The sequence below is a fragment of the Panthera onca genome, chromosome C1 (assembly GCF_046562875.1).
Source record: "Panthera onca isolate mPanOnc1 chromosome C1, mPanOnc1 haplotype 2, whole genome shotgun sequence".
Classification (NCBI taxonomy): Eukaryota; Metazoa; Chordata; class Mammalia; order Carnivora; family Felidae; genus Panthera; species Panthera onca.
The window spans coordinates 190,065,674-190,092,960 of record NC_138346.1 but is presented as its reverse complement, the minus strand read 5'-3'; the positions used below and the strand labels follow the sequence as shown (position 1 = coordinate 190,092,960).

General features: G+C 53.0%; 1 protein-coding gene across 3 annotated transcripts in view; it reads right to left on the bottom strand.

Annotated features, from left to right (window-relative positions):
• Positions 1-703: 703 nt before the first annotated feature.
• The window catches only part of RIMS3 (regulating synaptic membrane exocytosis 3), a 52,201-nt gene continuing 25,617 nt past the window's right edge, over positions 704-27,287 (bottom strand). For 2 of the 3 annotated variants that reach the window (XM_060626746.3, XM_060626744.3), the window contains 7 exons: positions 19,089-19,265; positions 13,476-13,723; positions 7,945-8,086; positions 5,446-5,558; positions 3,159-3,260; positions 2,689-2,828; positions 704-1,127 (listed from right to left, as the gene is read on the bottom strand). In XM_060626746.3, the coding sequence (XP_060482729.1) occupies positions 915-1,127; positions 2,689-2,828; positions 3,159-3,260; positions 5,446-5,558; positions 7,945-8,086; positions 13,476-13,692 (927 nt within the window). In that variant the 5' untranslated portion in view covers positions 13,693-13,723; positions 19,089-19,265 and the 3' untranslated portion in view covers positions 704-914. Of the gene's footprint in view, positions 1,128-2,331; positions 2,434-2,688; positions 2,829-3,158; positions 3,261-5,445; positions 5,559-7,944; positions 8,087-13,475; positions 13,724-19,088; positions 19,266-27,287 lie in introns of all 3 variants that reach the window. The other variant, XM_060626747.3, reaches the window with a different exon arrangement.

The window sequence follows — 27,287 nt, the reverse complement described above, 5'->3', positions numbered from 1 at the left end:
CAGCCTCCTGGATGTCAAGACCCTCCACGTCCACACCTCCTGGGATCCACTGGGAGAGCTCCTTTGGCATGTTGGAAGTGAGGAGGTTCGGAGGAAGACAGGAGGTGAAGAACATGCCTAAGGGAGGTGCCAGCACTTCCCTCTAAGGGGCCTGGCCAGCAACCTTGGGAACTAAGACTTCCTAGCGTCTCACCCATAGGAAGGAGGCAGCTCCGGCCCGAGGGAGAAGATGGTCTCCAAGCCCTCAGCTCCCTGGGCATCCTCTGCTCCCCAGGCCCCTGGCCAGGGCACCAGATGAGCATGGCACATGCTGCAGATGCATTCAGTGGGAAGAGCTGCCAGAGCGCTCGGGTGGGGAGGAGGGCGTCGGGTCCCAGAGGGGCCTCGGGGTGGCCAGCTGCAGTGGGTGCTACATTCCTCAAAAAAGAGCAGTGGTGCTGGGAGAAGCAAAGGTGGAACAAAGGACAAGACAGAAAACTAAGCAGGGACCGCCAAGAGGCGGCCCGGGCGGGGACATGTGGGCTCGGCCCCGGGCACAGGGCCGGGCAGGACGGACTGGCGGCCACGGCCCCCATTTTTACCCCTGGACTCCGGGGGGATTGGTGCCCACACAACACTCCTTTGGGATTCTTTTCAACAAGACACAGAGGGATGTGGATTGTAGCCCATGTAGTCACCAAGACTGACTGTACCCAGACAGATGAACAGATATAACGTGGTCACACACAGACACAGACACACACACACACACACGCACACACACTACAGTCTCCACTGCCAGCTGGGACGGGCCCAGTAGCCAACAGGCATGCAGCAGGGCAAGGGGGCCAGAAAGACACAAAGACTATGTACAAGGGAGGGGAGGCCATCAGGCATCCCTTCCCACACTACATCCTGGCCTCTTCTGGAGGTCCTTAGGAGCACGAGGGGCTGGTGGCACTCTCCAGGGAGGACTGGGACAGGCGCCTGGTGAGGGATCCAAGCGAAGAGTCTGCCACTGAGGACGTAGGGAAGAGTTTGTACCAGCCGGCGACCGCGGCGCTCAGGTCCAGCTCGTCCAGCATGATCTGGGCCATGCCCATGAAGCATTTATGGTCCATGCGGCCGTAGTCTCCCCAGACGATCACCTGCCGGAGGGGTTGGGGGTGGCTGGTGAGACAGAGGCACTGAGCCAACTCCCTGACTCCAGGGCTCAGTAGTGGGCCCAGGAACCTGCAAGTTTCACCAGAGCACAGATGAGACAGAGAGAGCTGGAACGAAGACTGATCTGGGGCAACAGCTTACTGAGCACTTAAGATGTGCCACGGGCTCGATCCTACAGACTTCTATCTATTATCTCAATTGTTACAACCATCTAGGTAAAGGTGTTACGTATCGTTATTTTGACAAAGAGGACACTGGAGCTCAGAGAGGTTGATTAACTAACGCAGAGATATACCGTAATTGGTGGCAGAGCTGGGATGGGAACCTGGGTCTGCCTTCCAGAGCCTCCCAGCATCCCAGATGACAGTCTTCCCCATCAAGGAGCAGACTGAGAGTCCAGGACCTGAGTCATAGCTCCCAGTCTGCCGCTGGCTCATGGTGGAGCTTGGGGAGACCCCTGGCCCTCGCTGGACCTCAGTGTCCCTGTCCATAAAACTGGAAGAGGGGACTAGATGAGCTCAGTGATTTTCACACTTGTGTTTTTATCGGTGGATCCCTTTTTCAAAGCGGAATCCCAATATATGCGTGCGTGTGCGTATGGAAACAGACACCCAAGATCACCCCTTCCCCCACAGAACCCTGGAGTTCCACAGCCCTTGCCATTTGCAACTCTGAGGGCTGTTGCCATGCAACCGCCTCAGCCCAGAGGAACAGCCCTAGATGAGCAGTCGCACAGCCCAGACAGTCCTTGGCTCAGGCCTCCCCTCCGCCACCCACGTGGCCTCCGGCAAGGCCAACAGCCACAGCCACCACCGCCAATACCTAGCGAGTAGCTGTCCGTGCGCCAGGCGCTATGTGAGGCTCTTCACATGCACCTCTCGTTTACTCTTCACAACATACCACCCGCAGACCGTGATGGAGCTGGAACTTGAACCCAGGACTGAACCCAGAGCCCAGCCCCACTGTGAACTATCCCCACTTAGCCTCTCGAGCACCTCAGGAGCCTCATCTGCGGCTGGGGGTGATGATCCCTCCCTCCCAGTGCTGTTGCGGAGGGCACCGCACTCTCAGGAAGTTGGGGCGAGGTCACCTCGGCCCCGGGGGTCACCCTGGCTCTGCAAGTTACCAGCTGAAACCTCACATGGGTCACTTCCCCTTTCTGAGACTGCAAGATGGGGATCATCGTACCTACTTCCCAGGACCATCTCGAGCACAAAAGGAGGTCAGGACTGGAAAGCACTTAACACAGAGCCTGGCATGGAGCTGATGAGCAACAGACATTAGCGCCGGCTGGAAAGAGAAGGCGGCGGTCACACCCTGCTTCTACCTACCAGCAGGGCAACCTGGGGGACAGTGGAGCTGTCCCCCTGAACTCTGGTTTCCTAATGAATCAACCAGGGGCAATAACACCTCCCTGGGCTGTGAAAACAAACGTGTAAAGCGCATCAATGCACCTGGGACGGTGCCCAGCACGGGACACATCATACGTGGAAGAGATCTGAAATGACAACCTGCGGTTTTTGAGGATTGCCCCATCGCACTCACCTGCAGCACCTTGCCCTGGGGCCCCTCATCAAAGAGCAGAGCCTGCTGGTACAGGGGGTCACAGGTCTTCTTGGCGACCTTTGTCTTCTTTTTGGCCAAGCAGGCCCCATTCTCAAGCAGGTAAACCTTGATATAGGTGGCTGCGGGACGGGAGAGAGCATGATGGGAAGGGTCCAGGAGAGAATGCTATGCCCTGCTCCACCCCCTGACATCCAGCTGGCCCTGGAGGTGAGCAAGGTGAGTGGGACGAGCTGACCAGTGGACAGCAGTAGAAAAGATGGACTCAAACACTGACTCGTCCATCCTCCCCTCCCCCCAACCCTGTCCACTGGCCTTCCAGGCAAGCCAAGTCGAGAACGCGGCTCTAGGCCAAGGGCAGCTGAGGATGTGCTAGACCCGGAGCTCAGTTGCATACCCCTCCCTGGCAGGACCCCAGATGGAAAACCCCTCTCCCTGCTGCTCTGCCTTACCTGGGAGGGATTTGGAGCCTGGTTTGGGGGTCAGGCCCCGGGCCTCAATCACTTCCACCTCCAGCTGGCCACTCCGGTCCATGATGGCAACATGCACGTCCCCTGCAAGGGAGAACAGGGACAGTCCAGGCAGAGGCAGACGCAGGGGCAGGCCGGCCAGCTGCTGTAGAGAACGGCGTCTGCAGAGGATGCTACAGCACTGGAAAGGGCACAATATGCAAAAAATTGCATGTGCCAGGATTGCTCTGGGAGGCCACTTGAGAGCAGGCTGTGAAATACTTTGATAGGTCCCCTGAGGAGAGGCAGGGGCATGGCCCTCAGTGGGGGCCATGCTTGAGTAACAACAAATGGCTGCCAAATTCCCAGGTGAGGCTGGTTTCCTGGGGGGCTTCTCTCTCACCGAACAGGACAGCAGGTGTGGGGACAGAACTTCCGGCGTCAGGAAGAAAGCGAGGGAGGCTGTGGGTTTAGCGGCTCTTATTCACCTTCTACACAGCAGCCCTCCACCACGCCCCAAAATACATTTTGTCAAACAAATATAGACAAAATACCAGTTTGAAGAGACGCAGAGATAGGAGCTTGTGTGGGACAGGAGGCCCCTGCCTGGGAACGAGGGGCCTGTTCGTACCCTTGCCAAAGGAGGGAGGAAAGGCCGGCTTTCCTGGGAGCAGAGAGCTCAGAATTCCTCACTATGCTCCCACAAGCGATTATCTCGCTGAGGCAAGTTCTGTGTGAAGTCATGTCAGTTATTTCTAGAACTCTTCGCTTTGTTCGACACCAGTTAGCAGAATTTGAAATTATGCATTAGTCACTTGGAGCATCCTTCAAAGGAGTGCAGAATCACAAGCCTGATGCGGAAAGATTAAAATGGGCCAGACTTTGGGTTCAGCCACCCATTTTAGATACACTGAGCTATCGTGCAATTGTTTGTATTTGCATACTTGGGAAGACGGGGATTTATTACTTTCAGGAAACCTCCTGGAAGTCATCGCCCTCCCTCTAGCTATTTCTGACCTCCCCATGGGGGAGTGGGAAGGGGGAGGTCTCACTGTAACATCCCTAACAAGATGAGCAAATACAAGCCTGTCCTTTCCACTTCTGGACACCAGGCGGCACCACACACAAATGTTCTAGGCTGTGGTGGTGCAAAAGCCTTGTGGAGATGGCTGGCTCCTCTCACTGCCTCCCAGCCCCTGGCTGGGCCTAGGGCTGGGAAAAGCAGATTCCCCAGGCCCGTAAGAGCCTGTAAGCAAGGGCTGGGAATTAGCCAAATCCTACCCAAGAGCCAGAGGAGAGCTGAGGGGTCTCCGTGGACCGCCCCTCCCAGCAGACAAAGCCTCCTGTGTAAGCACATTAGAGCAAGACAGGGCAGTATGGTGGGATGGAAACCCAGCTCCACAGCTTGGCTTACGGCAGAGCGCTGTCTGAGCCCAGCTCTCTCATGGGCTGTGACGTCAGCACTTTGAACCTCAACACTTTGAACCTGTGAGGTCAACATCTGAACACTGTTCAAATGAAGACTGAGTCCAGATGTCTGGGGCAGACTCCTAGGTAGGACTGATGGGGAAGTTAGTTCCTGGGAGGAGCTGCTTAAAGCCAACACAGTATCTAAGAGAGGGAAAGAGGGAGGGAGGGAACCAGAGTGCAGCTAAAAGGACCAAGGGTAGACTCTGGGAAACAGGTCCTAGCTGCAAGGAAGGGAGATGAAAAAATTACTTAAAAGGCTTTTTTTAGGTGCCAGGCACTATTAAGTAACAAGTCAAAGAAGACACACTTTCTAAGGAGTTAATGAAATACTTCACTCAAAGCACCGAATAGGAACTCAGTGAATTGTTGTTAGATTGCAGTACTAAGGCAGGTATTATTATTCCCATTTTACAGATGAGGAAATTGAGGCCCAAAGAAGGGAAGTGATATGGCCAAGGTTACACAGGGCATCAGTGGCAGAATGGACTTGGTGAACGTCAATGCTGTGATGATTTTTGTTCACCATTTTCCGCCCAGCACTCAGCACCGCCAGGCGGGTAGCAGGTGGTGGGGGGGGAGGGGGGTGGTGCGTGGTGGTGAGGGCAGGGGTGTGCTATAAAGCTGCTGCAGGGTAGCCAGCAGAGCAAGGCTGGCTCCCCTTGTCCTCTCTGATGAGAGACAGACTGAGGAGTGCCGGGCTCCTTCTTGGGGCACAAAAGCCGGAGTGAGGGCTCCTCTCCGCAGCTCACACTGTGTCACACAGGGCCCCCACCGAGCTCACCCCTTCCGCCCTACTCACTCTGCCCTCAAGGAGACTCACCCATTGGTGGTGTCGCCAATGTCTGTCGCCCCACAATCTGGGCTGGTCCCAGCCCATCCAGGAAATCACTAAACTGGCTTTCAGCCCCGAGCCGGGTGGTGGGGAAAATGAACCTGGAGGAAGAGGCAGAGGGGTATGAGGTGGTCTAGATAGTGAGATGCAGTGGCTTTGCCCCAAGGACACTGGGCCATGCCCCTCTGTGCCTCAATTCCCCACCCCCTACACAGTACGAGAACACTACTTTAGCTGGGAACAAACAGAACTGCTCATCTCTGCACATTGAAGAAAAATACTTTGATGTCTCTTGAGAAATAATAAAGATAATAATGTTATTCAATCCTCAAGCACCAGGATTTCTAAGATAACCCTTAGAAGGCAGGGCTTGCTGGGCACCTGTGTCCTCCCCAGGGGGGTATGGATGCCAAGAACCAGAAACATAGGCCAGGAATTTCAATGCCTGGAGCAAGTTCCGAGAACTGAGGTTTAGTTGACCATATGTTTGAAATCCAAGTCAATAATCTGAGGTGGTGCCCCAAACAGCAGCCGAGACCAAAATAACACAATTACAGGGTTGAGATAAAAGGCGAGTGATGGTGGGTGGTCCCTGGTTGTGGGGGCCTGGAAATAGTAACAAGCAAACTGACAGTGATTGAAAGTTGGCCAGACGCCAGCAGCACACTGAATGCTCAGCATACATTATATCATTTCATCCTTCTAGCCATTTCCGCGCTCCAGGGGCTATTATTCAGTTTTACAGATGAGAAAACAGAGGCTCCAAGAGGTAAGAGACTTGCCTTGACTTCAAAACAGAGAGGATGCCCAACTCATAGGGTCATGGCAGGGGGGGGGGGGAGGGGGAAGATCAGGGCAGGTGATGCATGAAAGCCCCAGACAAACAGGAAACAAAAAAATGGTAGTTATTATGTTGCTGCTGTTAACATCAAGGGGAAGTGCTACTTGTTCATGTCCTCAAGCCTAGATGTTCTGGAGATGGCCAGCAGAGAAAGGCCAGCTACTAGAGGGCTGACCCGGGTCTTCTCAGGACCTACGAAGGACGGAAGTTCTAAGACCTCCTAGCATAGCCTCGGTTCCTGGCCTGAGAGGTCAGATTGTCCCAGAATGACTCCCTGTTGGAGAGTTTGGCCTTGAGTTCCCCTTGGCCAGTGACAGGCAGGGAGAAAGACACAGGACATACCCTTGTTGAAGAGGGCCTGGATCTCCCCAACTAGGAAGTTGGCTGGGCTCTACTTCCTGGGAAGGGGCTTCAAGGCCCACCCGCTCTTACTGGCCAGCAGCAATAGCCTCATACTGAATTCTGTCTGAGAAGGTTACATACATAAAGTAACAGACTCTCAAGGTCACAGAATTAGAGAGAGCGTAGAGGTTATGAAAAAAAGGTTATAGAGTCCAATGGCCTTAATTCAAATCCTGACTCCACCACCACCGAATGGCTGTGACCTGGGGTAAAGGACCTCACCCTCTTCCCATGCCTCAGTTTCTCCACCCGTAAAATGAAGTTATAATGGTACCGACATCCCCCAGTGTTGTTGTTGTGTTAAATGAGATACTATTTTTGCTCTGATAGTAGCTGGTAGATCCCAGAGTAAAAGGCACTCACCTGATGCCCTGCATACAGTAAGATGCAATAAATGTCACTGGCCATTTGCATTCATGGAAGTGGGCACAGTAGTGACATATGAGGTCACAGAATCCTAAATAATAGAGCCACAAGGTCCTAAAGTCAATGGGCCTTGATGAAGCCAAACCAAAAAATCTTAGTCATATAACCAGTTGCATAGATTTAGGAGAGACCAAGGGAATATCTAACCCAGTGACTTTCAAATTTTTAACTGTAACCCCCCCTTCCCCCCCACCCCCAGGCAACAGAAGAAATATATTTAACACCACGGACCTCTGTGTATCCATATATTAAAAAACCAAAAATTCCCAAGGTAATTCATCCTCACTCCACAGGATATGTTTGAATTTTCCATTTCTTCTTCTAATGTTGGTTTTGACCCACTAAACTGATTTTACTTCCTGCCTGAGTCACCACCCACAGTTTGAAAAACACTGATCTAGTCCAACCTCCTCCTCTAAGCCCCAGGCAAGACCACTTGCAAGAACTCCATTCATCTGAGCCATAACAATGGTTTCAGAGAAGAATTTTAGGATCACATTTTCCTTTCGAGCCCTCTCCTCTGGAGCAGGGCAGCATGTAGGTGCTGGGGGGGGGGGGGGGGAGGGATAGGGGGTGGGGATGAGACATACAGATGGGATACACTGCCCTGGGGCTGCTGGGGGGGTTATTTGGAGGGGAAACAGCAGCCTGGAGCAGAGGAAGACTGGGGCCCAGGCGGCGGACGTCCAGGGGGGGCAGGGACGCAGAAGAACCCGGACATCTGGACTGGAAACCCCCACAGGAAGATTTCCCAGCCCTGCCCCTGGAGGGTGCAGGAGGGTGGGGCGGGGACCACAGTGGGCATGGGCTGCACGCACGTGCCCTCGGAGCTGTTGCTGTTGGTGCTCCCATCGGTAGACTCCCGGCTGCCCTGGCGTGTGACCCGACTCCGCATTTCCACGGCGATGCCTGTCTCTGTGCTCCGCCGGATGTTGCTGCGCAGCTTCTTGGTGGCCCCTTCTGTGACCCCCCCGAAAGCACAGAAAGGGAACAAGGTCAGATCGCTGAAGAGGCTTCGGAGAGCGTGCTGCCAAAGTCACCTCCCGGGAAGGGGCAGGATGGGCAGGACTCGAACTGGAGGCAGGGGCACAGGTGAGCTGGGGCTGCAGGGTCAGGGGGTCACCAGGTGGAGACCAGCCCTGGAGCCCTCACTCAGCCTTAACCCTGCCAGGCTCCCTGATGGCCACCTTCCCAATGCAATTCCAGCCTTTGCCCCAAATGGTTACGTGCTCTTTTCTCTTTTGGAAAGTTTGCTTTCTCTGGCATTCCCAGATTTGCTTTCCCCCTTACCCTCATGAACCCTATCACACCCCGACCTCACAATCCACCTCTGACTCTGATTCCTTCACAGAACCAATGAAAACCCCCATGTGAAGTTTAGCCACTCTCACATTAACCCACATTCTCAATGTGGGCCTGAATGTGGAAAGGGATGTGTGTGGCGGGCTGGAGGGGCAGTTAGGGAAGCAAGACTGACAGGGACCACTAGGTTGGCCTGAATTGACCTTGGCTCTGAAAGAGAGGTCTGCAGAAGAACTCCAGAAGCCATGCGGTGAGAGCTTACTCCGTGTCTCTGTACCTCATTTGGAGGGCCCTCTACCCTCACCCCAGCCCCCCTCTTGAGCCTTGCAGGGAACACGGGGCACTTTGCCTCTCCTAGCAGCGCACCATCCTGCCTGGGTTTCCATGGCAACCTCCTCAGCATTGCAGTGAGGTCCCACTAGACACCCTCTCCTCCTGGGGGTGGGGGGAGCAGAAGACGAGTGGAAGGTTTGCAGGGCTTTCCCCTGCTGGCGCTTTGCTGCCTACGGAGCTTCATAGGGAGGAAGAGGCACTCAGATAAGGACTATACCAAAGGAGCCATTTGCTGTCACTGGTTAGAGGCCTGGGCAAATGAAGAGTGGAGATGCTGACAGGGATGGGGAGGCTGGGAGTGGGGCCGGGAACACAGCCTCCAAAAGCAGTGGGGAGGGGGAGTTGGCTATGCTGGCAACCTCCTCTCTTGGTCACACCCAATGGTAAGTTGGGGAGGGGATGATCAAAACACCAGCCTGCGCAAAGGGGAACTTTATTCCTCCTGCTTCGTCCTACTTACCTTTCAGGAAGTCCCACTGGGTGAGGGACGGCTGAGAGGGCCGGCATCACTAGCAGATGGGATGGGGGTCCTGGGAGTGGGGATGGGCTGGTGGTGAGGAGGAATGTCTTCTCTGAAACCACCCCAGCTTCTGGGATATTGGAATAGCTACCATCCATGAGTCAATGAGACCGCTGATATGACTGTCTGTTTGCCGGCCTGTTTCTCTCCCCCCCCCCCAACCTCCCTCTCTCTCTCTCTCTCTCTCTCTCACACACACACACACACACAGTCACTTTAGCTCATGTGTATTTCTTTCACATTGACATAAGCAGATATACATGAGTGCTAATGATCACACGTATGAGTACAGTGATCTCACACACCAGGTCACGTATGCTCATATAATGGGCACACAGTCACAAATGGTCCTACCAGGTCTTAGTCATACGTACACATGACATACTCTGCCACGGACATGTGACCTTCATGCCCTAACACTTGGAGTTGAACCCATCCACTCAGTCACACACGTAGATACAAACTCATAAATGGTGTGTGACCCACCACACACACAGGGCAATAACAGTGGGTGTAGGGGACTCACGGTGTCCCTGGCTCCTAACTGCCACACCCCCCCTAACCCAGTTAGGAGTCAGAGGGTCTGTGGGAGCTGCACTTTACCCTCCCTTCTCATATCCCCCCCAACAATACACACCCTAAGCTGAAGCCAGAGCCTCACCACCCCATGGCCTCAATCCCCCCTCTTCTACAACTTGAGAAGCTTTGACCCAGCTGGGAGAAAATTTACCTTCTTTGACCTACCCAACCCACTACGAGCCCCTGGGAAGGGTGTCACAGAATCCTGAAGTGTTGGAGACACCTCGCTGACCTCCCACTGCCATAGATGGGGAGCCCAAGGTCCACATGCTCATAGGGCTGGGGCCAGACCCCAGGCCCACACTCTCCCAGTCTACTGATAGCCAACTTTTCACCCCCTCCATCAACTCCACAACGATTTGAGAGGTGATTCAGCAGAGATTCAGTTCTGTGTCTTCTGAGTGGGGAGAAAGTTCTTGCAACCTCAGAGAAAATTCCTCTACTCCAGTCTGAATTCTGTCCATCTGGGGAATAACTTTATGTAGCCTCTCTCTCTCTAGAGAACTGGGTTCCTTGCAATAGTTCTGTGGTTCCTGGAAATTGAAAGACTCAAGGAACTATCCCATCTGTCCCACCACATAGAAGGGAGAGGCAGTCAGAGCGCTCAGCACCACTCACAGGGCATCTCCTGGAAGGGTCCTGAGTCCTCTCCCCACCTTGACCCAGAGCCCAGAGCTGAGGTGGGAAGAGCTGCTGTCCCTGGTACTGAAAAGAGGAGCTCCATTTGGGCAAGGGCTGGAATAGCCCAGGGTGGGCCCTGAGTAGACCCAGCCTAAGGCCAGGCCAGAACCCACCTATGTCCTAGGACCCTAAAACTCTGACCCTACCTTCATCATTGCTCCCACAACTTAGAGAATGTTAGATATAGCCGGAAGCTGGGAGACCGTCTCTATAGTTCCATTTTATAGAAGAGGAAATAGAGACCCAGTGGAAATGTGACTTTCCCAAGGACCCACAGGGAGTTACAGAGCTAGAATGAAACTCTGAAGTTTCAGGGTGAGTTTCTTCAAGGCCACTTTAGGAAAATGTGAGGAAAAAACTGGAAGGGGCAGGCCGGAGGCAGGAGAATTAGAGAGGAGGCTGGGGCAATAGTCCAGGCTAGATATCATGGGTCCTGAACTAGGACAGAGGAGGAGATGGGTGGGGCTGGAGCCAATGCAGAGTATGGACAGATCAGGAGGAAGGAAGCTGCTGGGAAGGGCAGACCTAGAGCTCAGAAGCTGGGGTCCAAGAGAGGAGTTCTCCCCACTTCACACAGCCCAGCCCTTCAGGGAACTGAGCCATCCCATCTGGGGGCAGCAGGGGCACCCTGCTAGGATCTTTTCCCAGAACCGAGTTTCCAGAGCCAGTGCGAGGTAGCCCATACATCCCCCTGGGGCCAGACTCTCCTACCCAGAAGGGGGCTCCAAGTTGGGACACTGGCAACCTCAAGACTGGGGAGAAAAAAAATGGAAAGAAAGAATTACAGATGGGAGAGGAGTATGCTACTGGTGAGAGGCAGAGTTGTGGGGGCTAGAGAACTCACTTCTTGTTGGGTCCTACTGTGTGGCCATGGGAAATAATAATACCAACAATTTACCAGGTATCTATTATGTGCTGGCATGAGGCTGAGTGGCTTTGCATATCCTGTCTCATGTAATTCCCTGGAAAGTCTGCAAGACAGGTATCATTGTCCTTATTCCACAATCAAGGAAGCAAGCTCGGAGAAGCGAAGTAACTTGCCTGAGTCATGCAACTACTAAATGACAGGGTGTGGCTCTGAAGGCCAACTTGAAGTTGTTCTTCAGGAAAGTGCCTTCTCCTTTCCAGGCTCAGATGCCTCATCGATAAAATGAGTGTAGGGGACTAGATGATCCCAAGGGGCCCTCCCTGCTCTCCCATTCGGAGATTGGATGATTCACAGAGAATTTTGGTTAAAAGGGCATCTGGGCAATTCTCCTGGCTCAGGCCCCAGGCCTTCAGCTGTACCCATGCATACCATGGAGACAAGTGATCCAGAAGCCTCACCGTCATTCATCTCCCCTCGAGGCTTGAGATCTTCTTGGTGTTTACTCCAGTCCCTGCCTGTTGACTGTGGAGTCTGGGTAGGTGGACAGCCCCAGGCAGATCACCAGAAGGTCTCCCAGTGACTCAGGCCCCAGCCCTGACCTTGGAAAACCATCTGTTCAAATCACTTCGGGCATGAAGAAGCCTTTGGGTCTGAAGCTGAATCAGCCAGATTCCTAAAGCCAGACTCCTGGAGCCCAATACCTCCTCAACCTCCTAATCTTAATCCCCCAACCTTAATCCCACCCCTTGGTTCTGTGCCAGCCGAACTCCTGGATCCCCATCCCCCTGATTCCCTAGCACCAGGCCCACACTGCAAACACAGAGGCCATGCCTCCTGGGCCACTGATAACCTGAAGCCCCCTCCCCATCTAACATTTCTCTGAGCTAAAAAACACACTGTAGCTTGATTGCTGGAAAAGACCATCCCACGTGCTCCTGTGAAGGGCTTTGTAAAAATCTATTTTAAGGCCTGGAAAAGTCTCCCACCCTCAACTGGGAGTCTTGATGAGCATTCTCTCTGGATCCTCCGGCGCCCCCGCCCCCTCACCACCCCCATCCAGCTGCCTATTTGAAGGTTTCCTGGGGAAGTTGTTACTCTGAACAAAATAAGCAGGAAGAGATTTTAAAACAAAACCAGCTGGTGTCTGGGCTGATGCCACAAAGTGAGGAGGTCTTGGGAGGGGAGGGCTGGCTCCTCCTCCATGATGTGGGGTCCAGGGTGACTGTGTGTGACAAAGTGGGTCACCCCCCAGTCCGAGCATCACTAGGACTCCAAAACTAGGTGGCTGAGAAAATACATTTTTCAGGATGTAGCTGTTAAGGCGTGTGTGAACGTGGCTTTGGGAGGTATGTGCGTATACGTATACATGTGCGACATGTTTCTGTGACCATGGGCTGTTGTGTGTGTGCGTACGCGACTGTGCTTCAGTGATCTGGGTCTGTACATTACTACTCAGAGGAGTGTGCTTGTGTGATTTGCATGACTAGCTTTATTGTGACCATGTACAAGCGTGAATGACTGCAGTATGATTTCCTGGCAGTAGGGGTGAGTCACCTGAGCAAGTCAGCACACACCGTATGACGATACAAGGTGTGTGTGTCTCTCTTGTGACTTGGTGATGTGTAGCTGCACTCCTGCGGCTATTTGTACTTGGGAAATTCAGAGAATGCAGGTGAGACTGTATCCTGTGGATGCGTGTCTGTGAAGCCGTGCCACTTAGCACAGTGCCAGGAATACGGTGGCTGTTGAATGCGTAAGGGTGCGCACGGAGGCAGCACAGCGTAAAGTTCAGGAGCATGAACCCCGCAGCCCGGCTGCTTTGAATTCAGGCTCCAGTGACCCGCTTGCTATGTAGTTGGGGGCATCTTACTTCCCTTCTCTTGCTTCAGGATCTGCCTCATGGAGTTTATGGGGATCCAATGAGTCAGGACACGTACTGGCCCCAGAGTAGCAGCTGGTATACGGTAAGTGCTATATAAGTATTTGTAGGCATGAGGACACCCCCTGGGTGCCCTGTCATTGCAAGGTATCCCACCCCACCCCCTCCGTGTCCCACGTCCCCTCACCAGACTGGGGGAGCTGGAGTGTGCTCTTGCTCCACTGAGTCAGGCCCACGATGGCCACCATCTTGGCCCCAAGGCTGCTGCGCCGCTTCTTGGCCGTGGTGGTCCCGGTCCCACCCCCAGCCTGCTGGGAGCCACAGATTTCACCGCTGATGCTGGAGCTCCGAACCACATTCCTGGAGGCCGCGGCCGAGGCCGGACCAGGCTCCCCGTTAAACATGGTCCGAGGGGCGGCAAGGCCTCAGGCAATCCTGTGGGGGGAGGGCAGGAAACAAAGGGGTGCCACATCAGGCCCTGGGGCCACTCTACGGCAGCCCGCCACTTCCTAGCTGTGTGACCTTGGGCAAGTCACTTGGCCTCTCTGAGGCTGTGAGGATTAAACGAATCAATAAACGTAAAGCGTGTGCACAGGGTCTGGCTCAATAATGGAACTGTTCCTATTAGTACATGGCTATCCTGGCAAGTGACCTGGTTTGGCCAGGTCAAGGCAGAGGCTGTGGAGTCATACGGCCCACTCTTGAATTCCAAAGGCCTCTACACACTGCCTGTGTGATCTTGTGACCAAGTACCTCGCGGCTTCAGTGAACACCTCAGCAAAACGAGAAATAAAAGCACTCACCTCACAAGACTGTCGTAAGGATTAAATTAGAGCATGTGAAGGCGCCAAAACAGTGCCAGGCACAGAGTAAATAGTAAGTGTGATTATTGTCATGGCCAATAATAAGAACAGAGACAGCAAGACTGGCCCCAGCCTGTGGGGTCGGGGTGGGGGTGGCGGCTCCGGAAGGGGCTCTCCTGCTGGAAGGGATAGCACAGAAAAGTATAAAGAAGCAGGCACAGGTCGCCCTGAAGCCCACCACGGAGTGGCGGCCCCTGGAGGTGTTTTGATCTGATTTCCTCCCAGTCTCTTTTCTATGCATTTTTAAAAATAATTGAACTCATAGTGCAAATACAATTTTGCATCCTGGTATTTTTCATTTAACATCATATCACAAGCATTTCCCACTGTCGTGAACGCTTGGTATACATGTTTTAACACCACCATAATATTTCATTGTATAGAGGTAGCATAATTGACTTAAGTATTTCAATATCGTGACCTCTTAGATCGGGTCTGACTTCCTCCTCTGTCTCCTGTCTTCTTTTTTTTTTTTTCTTTTAATGTTTATTTATTTATTTTGAGAGAGAGAGGAGAGGGAGGGCAGAGAGAGAGAGAGAGAGAGAGAGAGAGAGAGAATCCCAAGCAGGCTCTATGTGGTCAACACAGAGCCCAACACAGGGCTCCATCTCACAAACCATGAGATCATGACCTGAGCCAAAATCCAAGAGTCGGAGGCTTAACCGACTGAGCCACCCAGGCGCCCCTCTCCTGTCTTTTAAACAACATCACTCAACACTGCTTTGATCTACTTATTTCCTTAGGATTGAGTCCCAGAAACAGAGTCACTAGGCTGAGTGTGGATACCGCTAGGAGCCTCCCCAACAGCCACACTCCCTTCCTGCTTCTTGACAGAGCGCTGGTTTTGTGCAGCCACCACCCCATCCCATTTCAGAGGCAGATCCTGATTAGTTCAAGCCAATCAGTGAGCAGCCCTCATCTTGGTAACTCGTACTGGTACAAGGGCAGGCATATGACTAAGTTGGCCCCATCTGACTTAAGGGGAAGATTTGGATTCCATGCTTACCAGCGAAGTGGGGTCTCTCTCCCCACTTCTTCCCTCAAGACTCTTCCCCCTAGAGAGGGCCCAGTCCCAAGAGGAATCCAGTGTTGTCGAGTGCAGCACAGCACAGACAGAAAGGACCTCGGCCACCCTGGAGCCTGCTTTTCTCTGGCCTTCTGGTTATGTGAGATAACGTGTTTTCCACTGCTTAAGCCAATTTGAATCAGTGGTCTCAGTTACATCCCAAAGCATCCTACCTGATACCAAGGACATAAACATTTCTCTGATTCTTGTAAAATATTGCCGAATTCCTTTCCAAAGCTGGGTTCAAAAAATATCGAAGCCCCCCCCAAATTTCAAGGCCTGTGCAGAGTGCCGAGGATACAGCAGTGGCGAGCCAGGCCGACTTGGTCCTGCCCGCTCAGAGCCTCCAGTCCAAGAGAGACAGACAGCGAGTGACTGATTATGTAATTAAATATTAAATTGGATTGTTCTGATGAGTGTTAGGGAAGACAGAGGGCATTGGAAGCCACTCTGGGGGAGCTGGGTGGCTCAATGTTGCACAGAGATGGGATCTCCAGCTATCGGCCTCTACAACTTGGCTGAAGGTCCAATGCTGCAGCAGGTGCCCTCTGCTCAGAGTATGGGAAAAACGGCTGCTCCGGCAGGCTCTGCACACAGCCCTTCCCAGCTCTGTCTCAGCCTACAGAGCTCTTCCCAGGGCAGCCCATCTCCGGTCACTTTGCTCGACCCTCTGCTCTCAGCCCTGTCACCCTGAGGGAATCTGCCTTTTCAAAAGGACATAGTTGAAGTGTCAGGTCAGGGGAGAAGGAGGGAGGAGGGAGGATGCCACTCTAGAGGATTTCAGCCCCCAGGTAGCTGTAAACGGTGGCCACTTGGCCTCCTGGTCAGCATGGCTCCTGCCAACCAGGCAGATTAGGGCTGACAGTGGGGATGAGTCAAAGCTGTGTTCTCCCTTCTTTGTGGTTGTCTGGACTGTTTTCGCTCACCCTGTGATGTACACAGAGTCCCGGATTGTATTTCTCCATCCATCCCCCATTAACCTTGCAGCTAATGGAAAGTCCCCCTGGACTTGGGCCTATGATGATCTCTTCTCTTCAGTTTCCAATTCTAGTGCCAATTTGTGTGGGTTTTTTTTGGGTACCTGCATGGTCTTTTGGTGAATGGTGGGAGAGGGCTTCCAGCGTAAGCCTAACTTACTCTTTAAAGTATTGTTGTTAGGGGCACCTGGGTGGCTCAGTCATAAGCGTCTGACTCTTGGTTTCAGCTCAGGTCATGATCTAATGGTTTATGAGTTTGAGCCCTGAGTCGGGCTCTATGCTGGCAGTGCGGAGCCTGTTTGGGAGTCTCTCTCTCCTCTCTCTGCCCATACCCCACTCGTTTTCTCTCTCTCTCTCTCTTTCTCAAAATAAATAATAAAATAAACTTTAAAAATGTTTAAATTATTTGTGTTAGGTGTATGGTAATCTCCACGTCACAGATCAGAAAAGTCAAGGCCTTGCCCATCCTACTTGGCTACGAAATGGCAACACCTGGACTCGAACCCAGGTCTCCTCTTCCCACAAAGATGTGAACACACTCAGCAGTTCCTGCCCCATCAACCCAGACCTCACCCAAAGGTGTAGGCCCATCCCTCTCACTCAGGCTTTGCCCTGGGTCTCCGGCTTTTTGAAAACTCTGCAAGAAAATTATCCCTGATGAGAAAAACCTCTCTGGGCCAGGTTTCCACAGCAGGCACAAGCATCTGGGGGCAGTAGAAACCCCACCCAGACACAGCTGGAGAAGGAAGCGCTTCCCTAGCGCAGCCTACAGGCAGCTCAAGATTATCACTCCCAGGGGTTGAGAAGGGAAGAAAGTATGGGACAAAATTCCTGACCCTGCCAACCCAGGGGCTCATGTTTCCTCATGAATAATGAATGACATTGACAAGCAGATGGTTTGACATCCAGGACTCTGCGCCATCTGGAGCCACTTTCTCATCTTTAACTACCCAGGGATCACCCAGAGGGGCCTAGAGAGCTGGTGAATGCTTCAGAGGGCCCAGCCAGATAGGCCACCCTCAAGGGGACAGGAGGAACCAGACCCAAAGCAGTGGACCCAAGGTCTTAGGGCCTGACCTCTGGTGCAGGAGTGCTGGGCAGGGCAGCCTGGGAGAATGAAGAATCAGAAAGTGGGATTAGAATGCCTATGGATTCTTTGTGTCACTTTCTCTGGGCCTTGGTTTCCTCATCTGTGTGTAAAACGAAGGGGTTGGATTAGGTGATCTCTACAAGTCCTTGTAACTGGAGAGCAGAGCCTAAGAACACATTCTGCATTGGCAGAATGGGGGCTCTGGCTGCTTCTCTGACAGTCTAGTTCAAGAGGGATAAGACAGAGGGGCACCGGGGTGGTTCAGTCGGTGAAGTGTCTGACTTCGGTTCAGGTCATGATCCCATGGTTCGTGAGTCCAAGCCCCACATCAGATTCTGTGCTGTCAGTGTAGAGCCTGCTTGGGATTCTCTCTCTCTCTCTCTCTCTCTCTCTCTCTCTCTCTCTCTCTCTCTCCTTCTTTCTCTGTCCCTCCCCCACTCGTTCTCTCTCCCCCACCCCCAAAATAAATAAATAAACTTAAAAAAAAAGAGGGGTATGGGGCACCTGGGTGGCTCAGTCAGCTAAGCGTCTGACTTTGGCTCAGGTCATGATCTCACAGTTCGTGAGTTTGAGCCCTGCGTCGGGCTCTGTGCTGACACCTCAGAGCCTGGAGCCTGCTTTGGGATCTGTGTCTCCCTCTCTCTCTGCTCCTCCCCCACTCATGCTCTGTCTCTGTCTCTCAAAAAAAAAAAAAAGGTTTAAAAAAGGGGGGGGGGGTAGACAGAGAGACAGAGCCAGCCACCTGGCCCCCATGTAAGTCCTACTTATAGCGCCCTCTGAGCCATGAGACCACAGGGACGGGGAAGGGGCAGCAGGCAGAGATGGGGGCAGAGTGTGAGGGGCCAGCAAGCCACAGAGCACAGCATCTCACATATTGGTGGTTCCAAGAGATTGCTAAATGACCTATATCCTTTCTACAAAAGTCACTTCAACAATTCTCTGCCTCTGAGCAGGACTGTCCCTTTCCCAGCCCAGTTCATGGCACCTCAAGGAAGGGAGCCCTTCCTCGCCGGGTCACAGACACCTCACTCTGGAGTTCTCTCCGCTGACCCCCATCTACTGCCACAGCAGCATCTACTACTATGGCTCGGGTGTCCCCTCCAGGGACGAGTCCTACTGTCCCCACTCCTGCCAAAGCTCCATGCCCGCAGATACCTTCCAAGCTTCCCAAGCAAGGAGGCTAGTGTTTTCTTTCCAGTTATGGATGTTTGGCCTCTACCCTGGAGTCACAGTACCCTAAGCGCTCCCCAGACCATCTCTTGAATCCTGACAGGGGTTTCAGAGCTCTGCCAGGCTACCCAGGTCCCTCATGTGTCTAACCAGATCATAAGCCTGTTTTGAGAGTCAAACAGGGCCATCCAAAAGCCCAACATAAACCTAGCTACCCACTCTTTCAACAGGAGAGACCAAGGAATCTGTCACAGGGTGATGGACTGGTAGGTTGGAAGGGATGGCAAATAACTGAGGCTCTTACCACCTCTCTCCTTCTCCCACCCACAGCAGACATCACTAATCCATCTCTTTCCCACCAAGGACAGATTTAACCTCAGAATCCCTCTCAACACAGCTCCAGCACCAATTGGTGAAAAGTGGCCCGTGATTTAAAACAGATTTGCCAACCCCATTCCAGCCTGAGTCTTTCATTTTGCAGAGTGGGAAATCAAGGCCCAGGGAAAGAGACACACCCAGGGTCCCACAGGAAGTTGGTGACAAAACTAGAGCTCCAACCCAATTCTCCTAACTCCCAGGTCCCACATCACCTGGCAGGTGCTTCCTCCCCACTTTGAAGAAAACCCAAACTCACCCAACTGATGAATCTGAGCGTGGTGTTCCACATCACAGGGGGCTGTGCCCCTACCAACAGCACACCCCTAGGGCATTTACACGAGGCTTCTGTTAACTTCTGCCCAGACAGCAGTTTTCAAGAAAGGAGGTGAAGGCAATCAGGGTAGCTTCTAGGAGGAGGTGATGTGATAAGAGTCTGGAAGGAAAGAGGGGAGTTTAGAGGAAGGGCTAGTGAAAACATCTATCTTTAAGGGCTTCCAGGAGCTTGCAGAGTTAAGAGACAGACTTCTGAGATGGCTGTGGGATGTTGAGCAAATCATTTAAACTCTCTGATTGTTTCCTACTTTGTAGAAAGCATCTCAATTCCTGGGTCCCCGAATCTGCCTGTAGGCACGTTAATGTCAAACTGCTGCTGAAGCCCCACCCATAATTTTACGACTTTTAACACACGAGGGACAAATGGAGGTCCAACGGCTAAGGAGCTCTACATCTTACTCTTTCTTCCTCAGTCCTTCCTCCCACTGAAGGGATGTCCCTCCCCAGATACTGTGAGATACCCCGGGATGGGGGGTGGAGCACTTCTGGCTCCACCCCCAGCCATGTGACCCCGAACAAGTCGTTCAGCCTCTCTGAACTTCCGTCTCCTCTTCTGTGCGGGGGGGTGGGGGGGGTGGGGGGTGGGGAATGTCTACTTGCCACCTGGACGCAGCCCCTCTTTCCAGGCTGGACTTGGTGTCGGATGGGATAACGAGGAGCAGGAAAACGCTGATTAAAAACACAGGCTTTGGAGGCAGACCTACTTGGTTCAAAACCTAGATCTGTCACTTGCAAGCCGTATGACGCCGGGCAATTTCCTTAACAACCGACCCCCCCCCCCCCCCCCAGCCTACTGCTCCTCACCACTAGAGTGGGGATAATAATGCCTGCCTTAGGATTATTAGATGAGATGCTACAAAATAAGGATCGGTAACGTGCTAAATGCTCGGTTGGCCAACTACACTGTTACTACTCATAATGGTGCCTTTGTTAACAGGGAAGGACTGTGTGGGTGTCAGTGCTCATTGGGCCGGACTGCGCACCGGGTGCAACCACTTCATGGGAAGGCTCAGAGACCGAGAGGATCACCTCTCACCTGCTTCCCCCCAGAGTGCAGGACAGCGTGGGATGTGGGTCCCTGTGCCTCTCAGTTGAGGTGGGAGCTGGCACGTGAAACTGTGCTTTTCTTTGCCAGCCTCTCAGCTCCTGGGCCCTCACTGGGTGCTGGGTCTGACTTTTGAGGGCCCCGACCCAATCCCGGTCCACCACCAGGGCTTCCCGCTACATCTCCCGTACCAATCTGTGTCCATGTCAGGGGCCAGTGTCTGCATCCACAGAAGGGGAGAAGGGTTCTCTTTTTTTTCTAGCCCTGCTTTACCCCACCCCCAGGAAAAGATGGGCGGGTGACAAGGCTGGCATATGGTGGGGGAGGCAGGCTGGGCTGAGGGAGCACACCCAGCTTGCATGGGGAGCACCATGCCAGGTCTCCTCCTGATTATGTGACCTTTGTCTCCCCCAAGCCAGACTCACATGCACAACACTATACACACACAGGGGGAGACACAGGGCACTGAGTTTCAGATGTGTGGTCACACACCATACCGACCCAGACGGATGATATACACTTAAAAGACATAATCCCCTACGTACACAGACAGGCACATGCACCCCCAAGACAAAGGTGCACAGAAGCAGCCACATTGACAGTCACAGGCGTTTGCAGACTCACATATGTGTACACACCCACGCACACTCAAACACACACACCCCTCCTTGGCCTCTGCCCAGCCCAGGGAGGTGGGAGGAGCCCCATCCCTTTAGTGGGCAGGGAAGTAGGAAGGGTCATACCTGGATCCTGGGTTCTCTTGGCTGAGGCACGCACACCAGCTCTGAGCAGGTGCTTGTGCGAGCTTGAATACGTACACACTCATACCAGCTCCGGCCCTGAGTACCACCCTCCTGGCCCCCATCCCTGCAGGCCGGACAAAAGAGCTCATCGGTGAGGTTTGTGGTGAGGAGATGAGAAGGCTGGCAGGGAGCAGCTGCTGTCACCATGGCTACCAAGCTGACCCACTTCTCCTCCACCCAGCCTGGCCCACCCAGCCCAGGCAAGGGAGGAAAGGCAGCTTTGGGCAGGGGGGCCCTCTCCTGTCACACACAGTAAAGAGTCTCTGAGGGTGTGGTGAGGGATGGGTTGAGCACCAGGCTAGTTCCTGCATAGAAAGGAAATAGCCAGACATTCTTTGAGGGCAGCAAGGTGCTCAGGATATAGCCCCTGCAAAACCTAGCCCCTGGCCTCCCTCAGCTTTGGCGCCTCTGGCTCCAGGGACCTACGTGGGTCATGTGCCTACCCTGGACACATTCTCAGACAGTCTTCATGGCAGGGCAGAGGGTGGGGCAGCCGGACCCAAAGCTCTGTCCACAACTCCAAGAGCTCAGGACACTGAAGGGCAAGATAGACCCAGAGCTGGTTGCACCCTGTGTCCTGCTCAGATCAAGGTTCCTGAGGGCAGGGCTTGTCCTCCCCCTTTGAACCAGGGGCTGCTGAAGACACGGCCATGCCTCCATTCCTCAGACAGAGCTACCGTGTGTCTTTCCTCAGCCAGGGGGCTCCTGAGGACATGGCCATGTGTCTTCCCTCAGAACTGGGGAATATAGAGGAAGCACACAGCCTTCAGACAGCTCAGTTTTGTGAGATCATTCACAAGGCAGAATGAATCACTCCTGCAAGACAGCTTGCCATAGCTCCCTAATTCTTTCAGGAGAAGGTAAAAACCCCTCACACCAAGGCCCACAAGCCAAGTGAGCCAGATCGTCCCGTGCTCTTGCTCTGCTTCTGTATTCCAGCTGCACTTGCCTTTTTTCCATTCCTCAAAAGTGCCCTGTGTCTCCTGTCTGCCTGGAATGTTCTTCTCCAGCTGACCCCCACCCTCATGTTCTGATGCCCTCTGTTTCTCTGTGTGCTGCCTTTGCCTGGCTAATCCCTATTCATTGCTCAGTCCCAGTTGGAAGGTCATTTCCTAGGAGAGTCTTCCCAAAATGACTCCCCCTGTCATGCTCTCCCAGACTCTGTACTGTCCCTGCCCGTTATGGGTTGAATTCTCCCCCCGGGAAAGATATGTCGAGGTAGTAACCCCAGTACCTCAGAATCTGACCTTGTTTTGGAATAGGGTCATTGCAGATGTCATTAGTTACACTGAGGTCATGCTGGAGTAGGGTGGGTCTCTAATCCAATATGACTGGTGTCCTCATAAGAATGCAACCACATGAAGGGCGCCTGGGTGGCTCAGTTGGTTAAGCGTCCGACTTCGGCTTAGGTCACAATCTCCCGGTTCATGAGTTCGAGCCCCATGTCAGGCTCTGTGCTGACAGCTCAGAGCCTGGAGCCTTCTTTGGATTCTGTGTCTCCCTTTCTCTCTGCCCCTCCCCTACTCCTGCCCTGTCTCTGGCTCTCAAAAATAAATAAATGTTAGAATGCAACCACATGAAGGCAGAGACACACAGGGAGAATGCCACATGATGATGTGGGCAGAGTTTGGACTGATACAGCAACAAACTGAAGAACACCAAGGATTGCCAGCGGTCACCAGAAGCTAGGAGAGAGCCACGGAACAGCATCTCCCTCAGCGGAACCAATCCTGCCACCTGCCTCCAGGACTGTTAGAGAATAAGTTTCTATTGTTTTAGGCCACCCAGTTTGTTATAGCTGCCCTAGGAAACTCATATACTGCTATTCTTAATTTGTTTAATGCCTGTCTCCCACACTCCACCTAAAACAGAAACCATGTCTTCTTCACCCTGAACCTCCAGTGCCTGGCATAGGCCTGGCTCTGTAAAAATGTGTTGAGGGCGCCTGGGTGGCTCAGTTGGTCGGGCGTCCGACTTTGGCTCAGGTCATGATCTCACGGTTTGTGAGTTTGAGCCCCGCGTCGGGGTCTGTGCTGACAGCTCGGAGCCTGGAGTCTGCTTCGGATTGTGTGTCTCCTTCTCTCTCTGCCCCTCCCCAACTTGTGCTCTGTCTCTCTATGTCTCTCAAAAGATAAATAATGTAAAAAAAAAAAATTTTTTTTAAATGTGTTGAAGGAATGAATGACAATCTCAAACAAATATTAAATTGACAATATTTATATCTGGATAGTAGAATTGTGAGTTATTTTTATTTTCTTCATGTGACATACCGTGTTTTTTTAAGTTCCCACTTTAGAAACTGTATTGATGCGATCATAAAGAAAAACTAAAATACATATTTTTCTTTTCAAAATATACATTAAAATAACAGTCATTTCCACCAGTATGTGTTTTGTGAAGAGGAAGAAGTTCTGCTATATGCTTGATAACTACTTTTTCATCGATTAATTGATTCCTCCTTGTGTCGCTAGAGTACTTTCTCGAGTCAGATTTACAGAGCTTGAGCTCTGGGGCCTTTTGGGGCATAGATTCCAGGTAGGAGGGGCCAGGCAAAGTATGCATGCTTCACAGCCATCTCAACCATCCACCCCTTCTCATAGCTCGTGGGATCTGGCCAGATGTGCCACCTGTCACCTGATGGGGGCTGTTAGACTTGGCACTTAAGAACACCACCAGCCCTGGCTGAAGGCCATTCCCAAACAAAAGATCCTACCCTCAAACTTAAATATTCACACAAATCACTTGGGGATCTTGTTGAAATGCAGATTTCAATCCCATGGGTCCCAAGTGGAACCTGAGATTTTGCATTTCTAACAAGGTCTCAGGTGATACCCATGTTGCTGGTCTATGGGCGACCCAAGGCACTGAAAGTTAAAAATTAAATACTCTGGTTGTTCTTCAAGAGTGAATGCTTCAGGGGGTGCCTGGGTGGCTCAGTCAGTTAAGCGTCCGACTTCGGCTCAGGTCATGATCTTGTTGTCCATGGGTTCAAGCCCTGCGTTGGGCAGACAGCTCAGAGCCTGAAGCCTGCTTTGGATTCTGTGTCTCCCTCTCTCTCTGCTCCTCCCCCACTCATGCTTTCTCTCTCTCAAAAGTAAACATTAAAAAAAAAAAGAGTGAATGCTTCAGGATGAGGAGACTAGAAAAGGCACATTGGGAAGTGCATTGCAGAATACCTCAAAAGATCAGCAGGATTAGGAGAGATAGAAGTGGCAGGAGAGAAATGGAAACTACCTGGGAAGGACAAGAGAGGAAGTGTTATGTTCACAGGATGGTGAATAGGGCAGTGCAGATAGAACAGGAGGTAAGTACAATTGCGGAAGAGAAGGCTAAAAAGGTAGGCTTGGCACAGCCAGTGAAGGGCTCTGAATGCAGGGCTAAGAAGCTTGACTTTAATCCTGTAAGGAGTGAAATCTGACATGACTTAGATGTAATGTTTTACAGAGCTCAATCTGACACTGAGTGCAGAATCAGAAGAAAGCCTGACAGAAGGAAAAACAGTCAAAAAGCAGATAAGAAGACTGCACTGCTTCAGACAATGCAGATGGGAAGAGGAAAAGGGTGGTCAGGAGTCATGAGAAGGCTTGGGGCATTGCCTAGAGTTAGTGATGGGACGAAGTTGGGGAGAGGAAAAAACAGAATCCAAAGTGATTTATAGGAAGGGTAGAGACTGAGAGGTGCCATCAGCAAGGCTTGAGGTCCCAGAGGAAAACACTGGCTTAAGGGGAAGATGAGTCCCATCTTAGATGTGATGAGTCTGAGATAATACTGCAACTCCCACGTAGAGGCATTGGGCAGGTAAGCAGATTCACTGGAGCTCAGGAGAGCAATGTAAGTGGGCAGGATTTGGATGTGTACCCTGAGGGGAAAAGTGGCATATGGAAAGGAAAGAGAATGCCCAGAGGGGAGTACAAAGTGAGCAAAGGGCGAGGGATAGGAGGAATATAGAATCCAGTGAAGAAGGGAGTATCAGCAGAGAAGTCAGAGAAAATGCCATGAGTATACAGATGGCCAACCTGGAGGCCCTACCACACCGTCACATCAAAACCAAGGGAAGACTTGCCCAGCCAAGAATGTAGATGGGCAAGGAAAGTCTAGGCCTGAAAAAAGAAGCACAGCTTGAATAGAAAGCAGGATTTGGATTGGTGGAGAAGAGGACGGATTCCCTGGGGAATGTCTGGGCTTCAGCACGATCCCAAGGGGCCTGGGGCTCCCAAGCACTTATTCCAGATCAGCCCTAGCACAGGAAGGACCATCCCCTCACCTGCAAACACACTTAGTGCTCACACCCCCAGAACCTACAGAACCCCTCCCCCACCCCGGAGCAGAGAAGGTGGGATAAGAGGTCTTTGGAGCAAAGCCTTATTGTGGGGATGCACATAATTTATCATCCAAATAAGACTTTTGAGAGTAAGCAGAGATGCTACCAACAATCACACCAGGACCACAGGTGTATATTAGGGTTGTCTCAGCCAAACACAGCCCTACTTTTAGCCTAGCCACAGCGGGGGGGAAGGGGGCAGAAGATGGTAGATCCTCCAAAATGCCCGTTTGATCCCTGTTCTCCCTTCCTAGATGGGGTGGCGGAACTGAGACACAGGGGATAGGAGCAGGCAAGCTCATCCTCCGAGGCAGGGGCCCCAGCCAGAGCATGTTGGTGGATGGGGAAGATTTCGCTCCCCCCTCCCGGCAGCACCATGGACAGCGGCCGGTCCGCTCGCTCCCCTCCCCCTGGCCCCTGTTTCTCCAGGGCTGCTGCGAGGCCGATCAATATTTCATGGGGGAAGGGGCTCTGGTTACCAGCCCCGCGCCTAGCCGGAAGGCGCCACCCGCTCCCGCCGAGCTCTGGGGACCCTCCCCGGGAACCCAGCACACCCACGGCACGGCCCGGCTGGGGCAGGCGCCACCTTCAGGCACGCTCAGCATTCCCGGGCCCACTGCTCTGCGCCCCCGCCCCTGCCCGGGCACAAAGACCCGCGCGCACGCCACACGGCTTCCCGCGGCCACTCAGACACACCACGTATTCGGATGCGCGCTGTACAAAGCCAGCGGCCACACAGAATAACAGGCACACACCGCACCCAGCAGCCAGCCACCTAGACACACAGCACACACACAATATGCCTCACAGACACGCACCACGTGGAGATGAGTTCACTACAGACCCACACGCACATCAGACGCCCTGCCACACATACGCAAACTCACATGCTGCACAAAAACTCCCTCACAGAGAACCTCAGATTTATCCCACGCAATACATTTACCACAGATGCACATATCACACGCTGTGTGCGCACACACGTACGACATGCGCTCACAGTCCTTCAGATATATCGTTCAGAAGTACATCACCACGGAGAGCTACATGGATCTCACACACACACACACACAGAGTCACACGCGCGTGCACACACACAGTATGCTGGAGAGCGACACTCATCTCACACACACACACACACAGTCACACAGAGTCACACGCACACGCACACACACAGTATGCTGGAGAGCGACACTCATCACACACACACACACAGTCACACAGGCACACACACATGCACACACCATGCCAGAGAGCTACATTCATCACACACACACACACTCTGTCACACACACACACACACACACACACACACACACAGTATGCTGGAGAGCTACATTCATCACACACACACACACATACACACACACACACACTTACTCTCTGTCACACACGTGCACACACACACAATATGCTTTCACAGAGACCCTCAGACATTCACCGTGGATACAGGAGCACATGTCTCACACTACCCAGGCCCCCCACCCTCCTGGAGCCCAGGCCTGCCCTCCTGCTGTGGACATGGGACTGGGGACTGGGGAAGAGTCAGGCGGGACCTCCACCCCTCCTGCCTGGCCCCAGTGTTGACTCCTGTGGATAAATTCTGTGTCCTCTGAGGACTCCCAGGGTTGCTGCCTAATCCCCGGGGGCAAGTAGGCAGCGGCACAAAGGGATGGGAAGGGGGTAACTGGGGAAAGGGAACCTTTGAGACCCCGAAGCCTCCTGGCTTTGTGGCCCCGGGGCCCCAAGCTCTGGGGCACCAGGCTCCAGGGATGGCCTTGCCCTCACTGGCAGCTCCCACGGCCTCTGTGCTCCCTGGGACTCCTGCCCTCTGGGAGGCCCTGAGGTTTGTGTTGTGCCTGGGGACCAGGAGAACTGTGGAGTCTACAGCTCCTGCTCTCCCCAGGAGTGCCCACATGCCGCCTCAGAGATGAGGGGGCATCCTACCGCCGT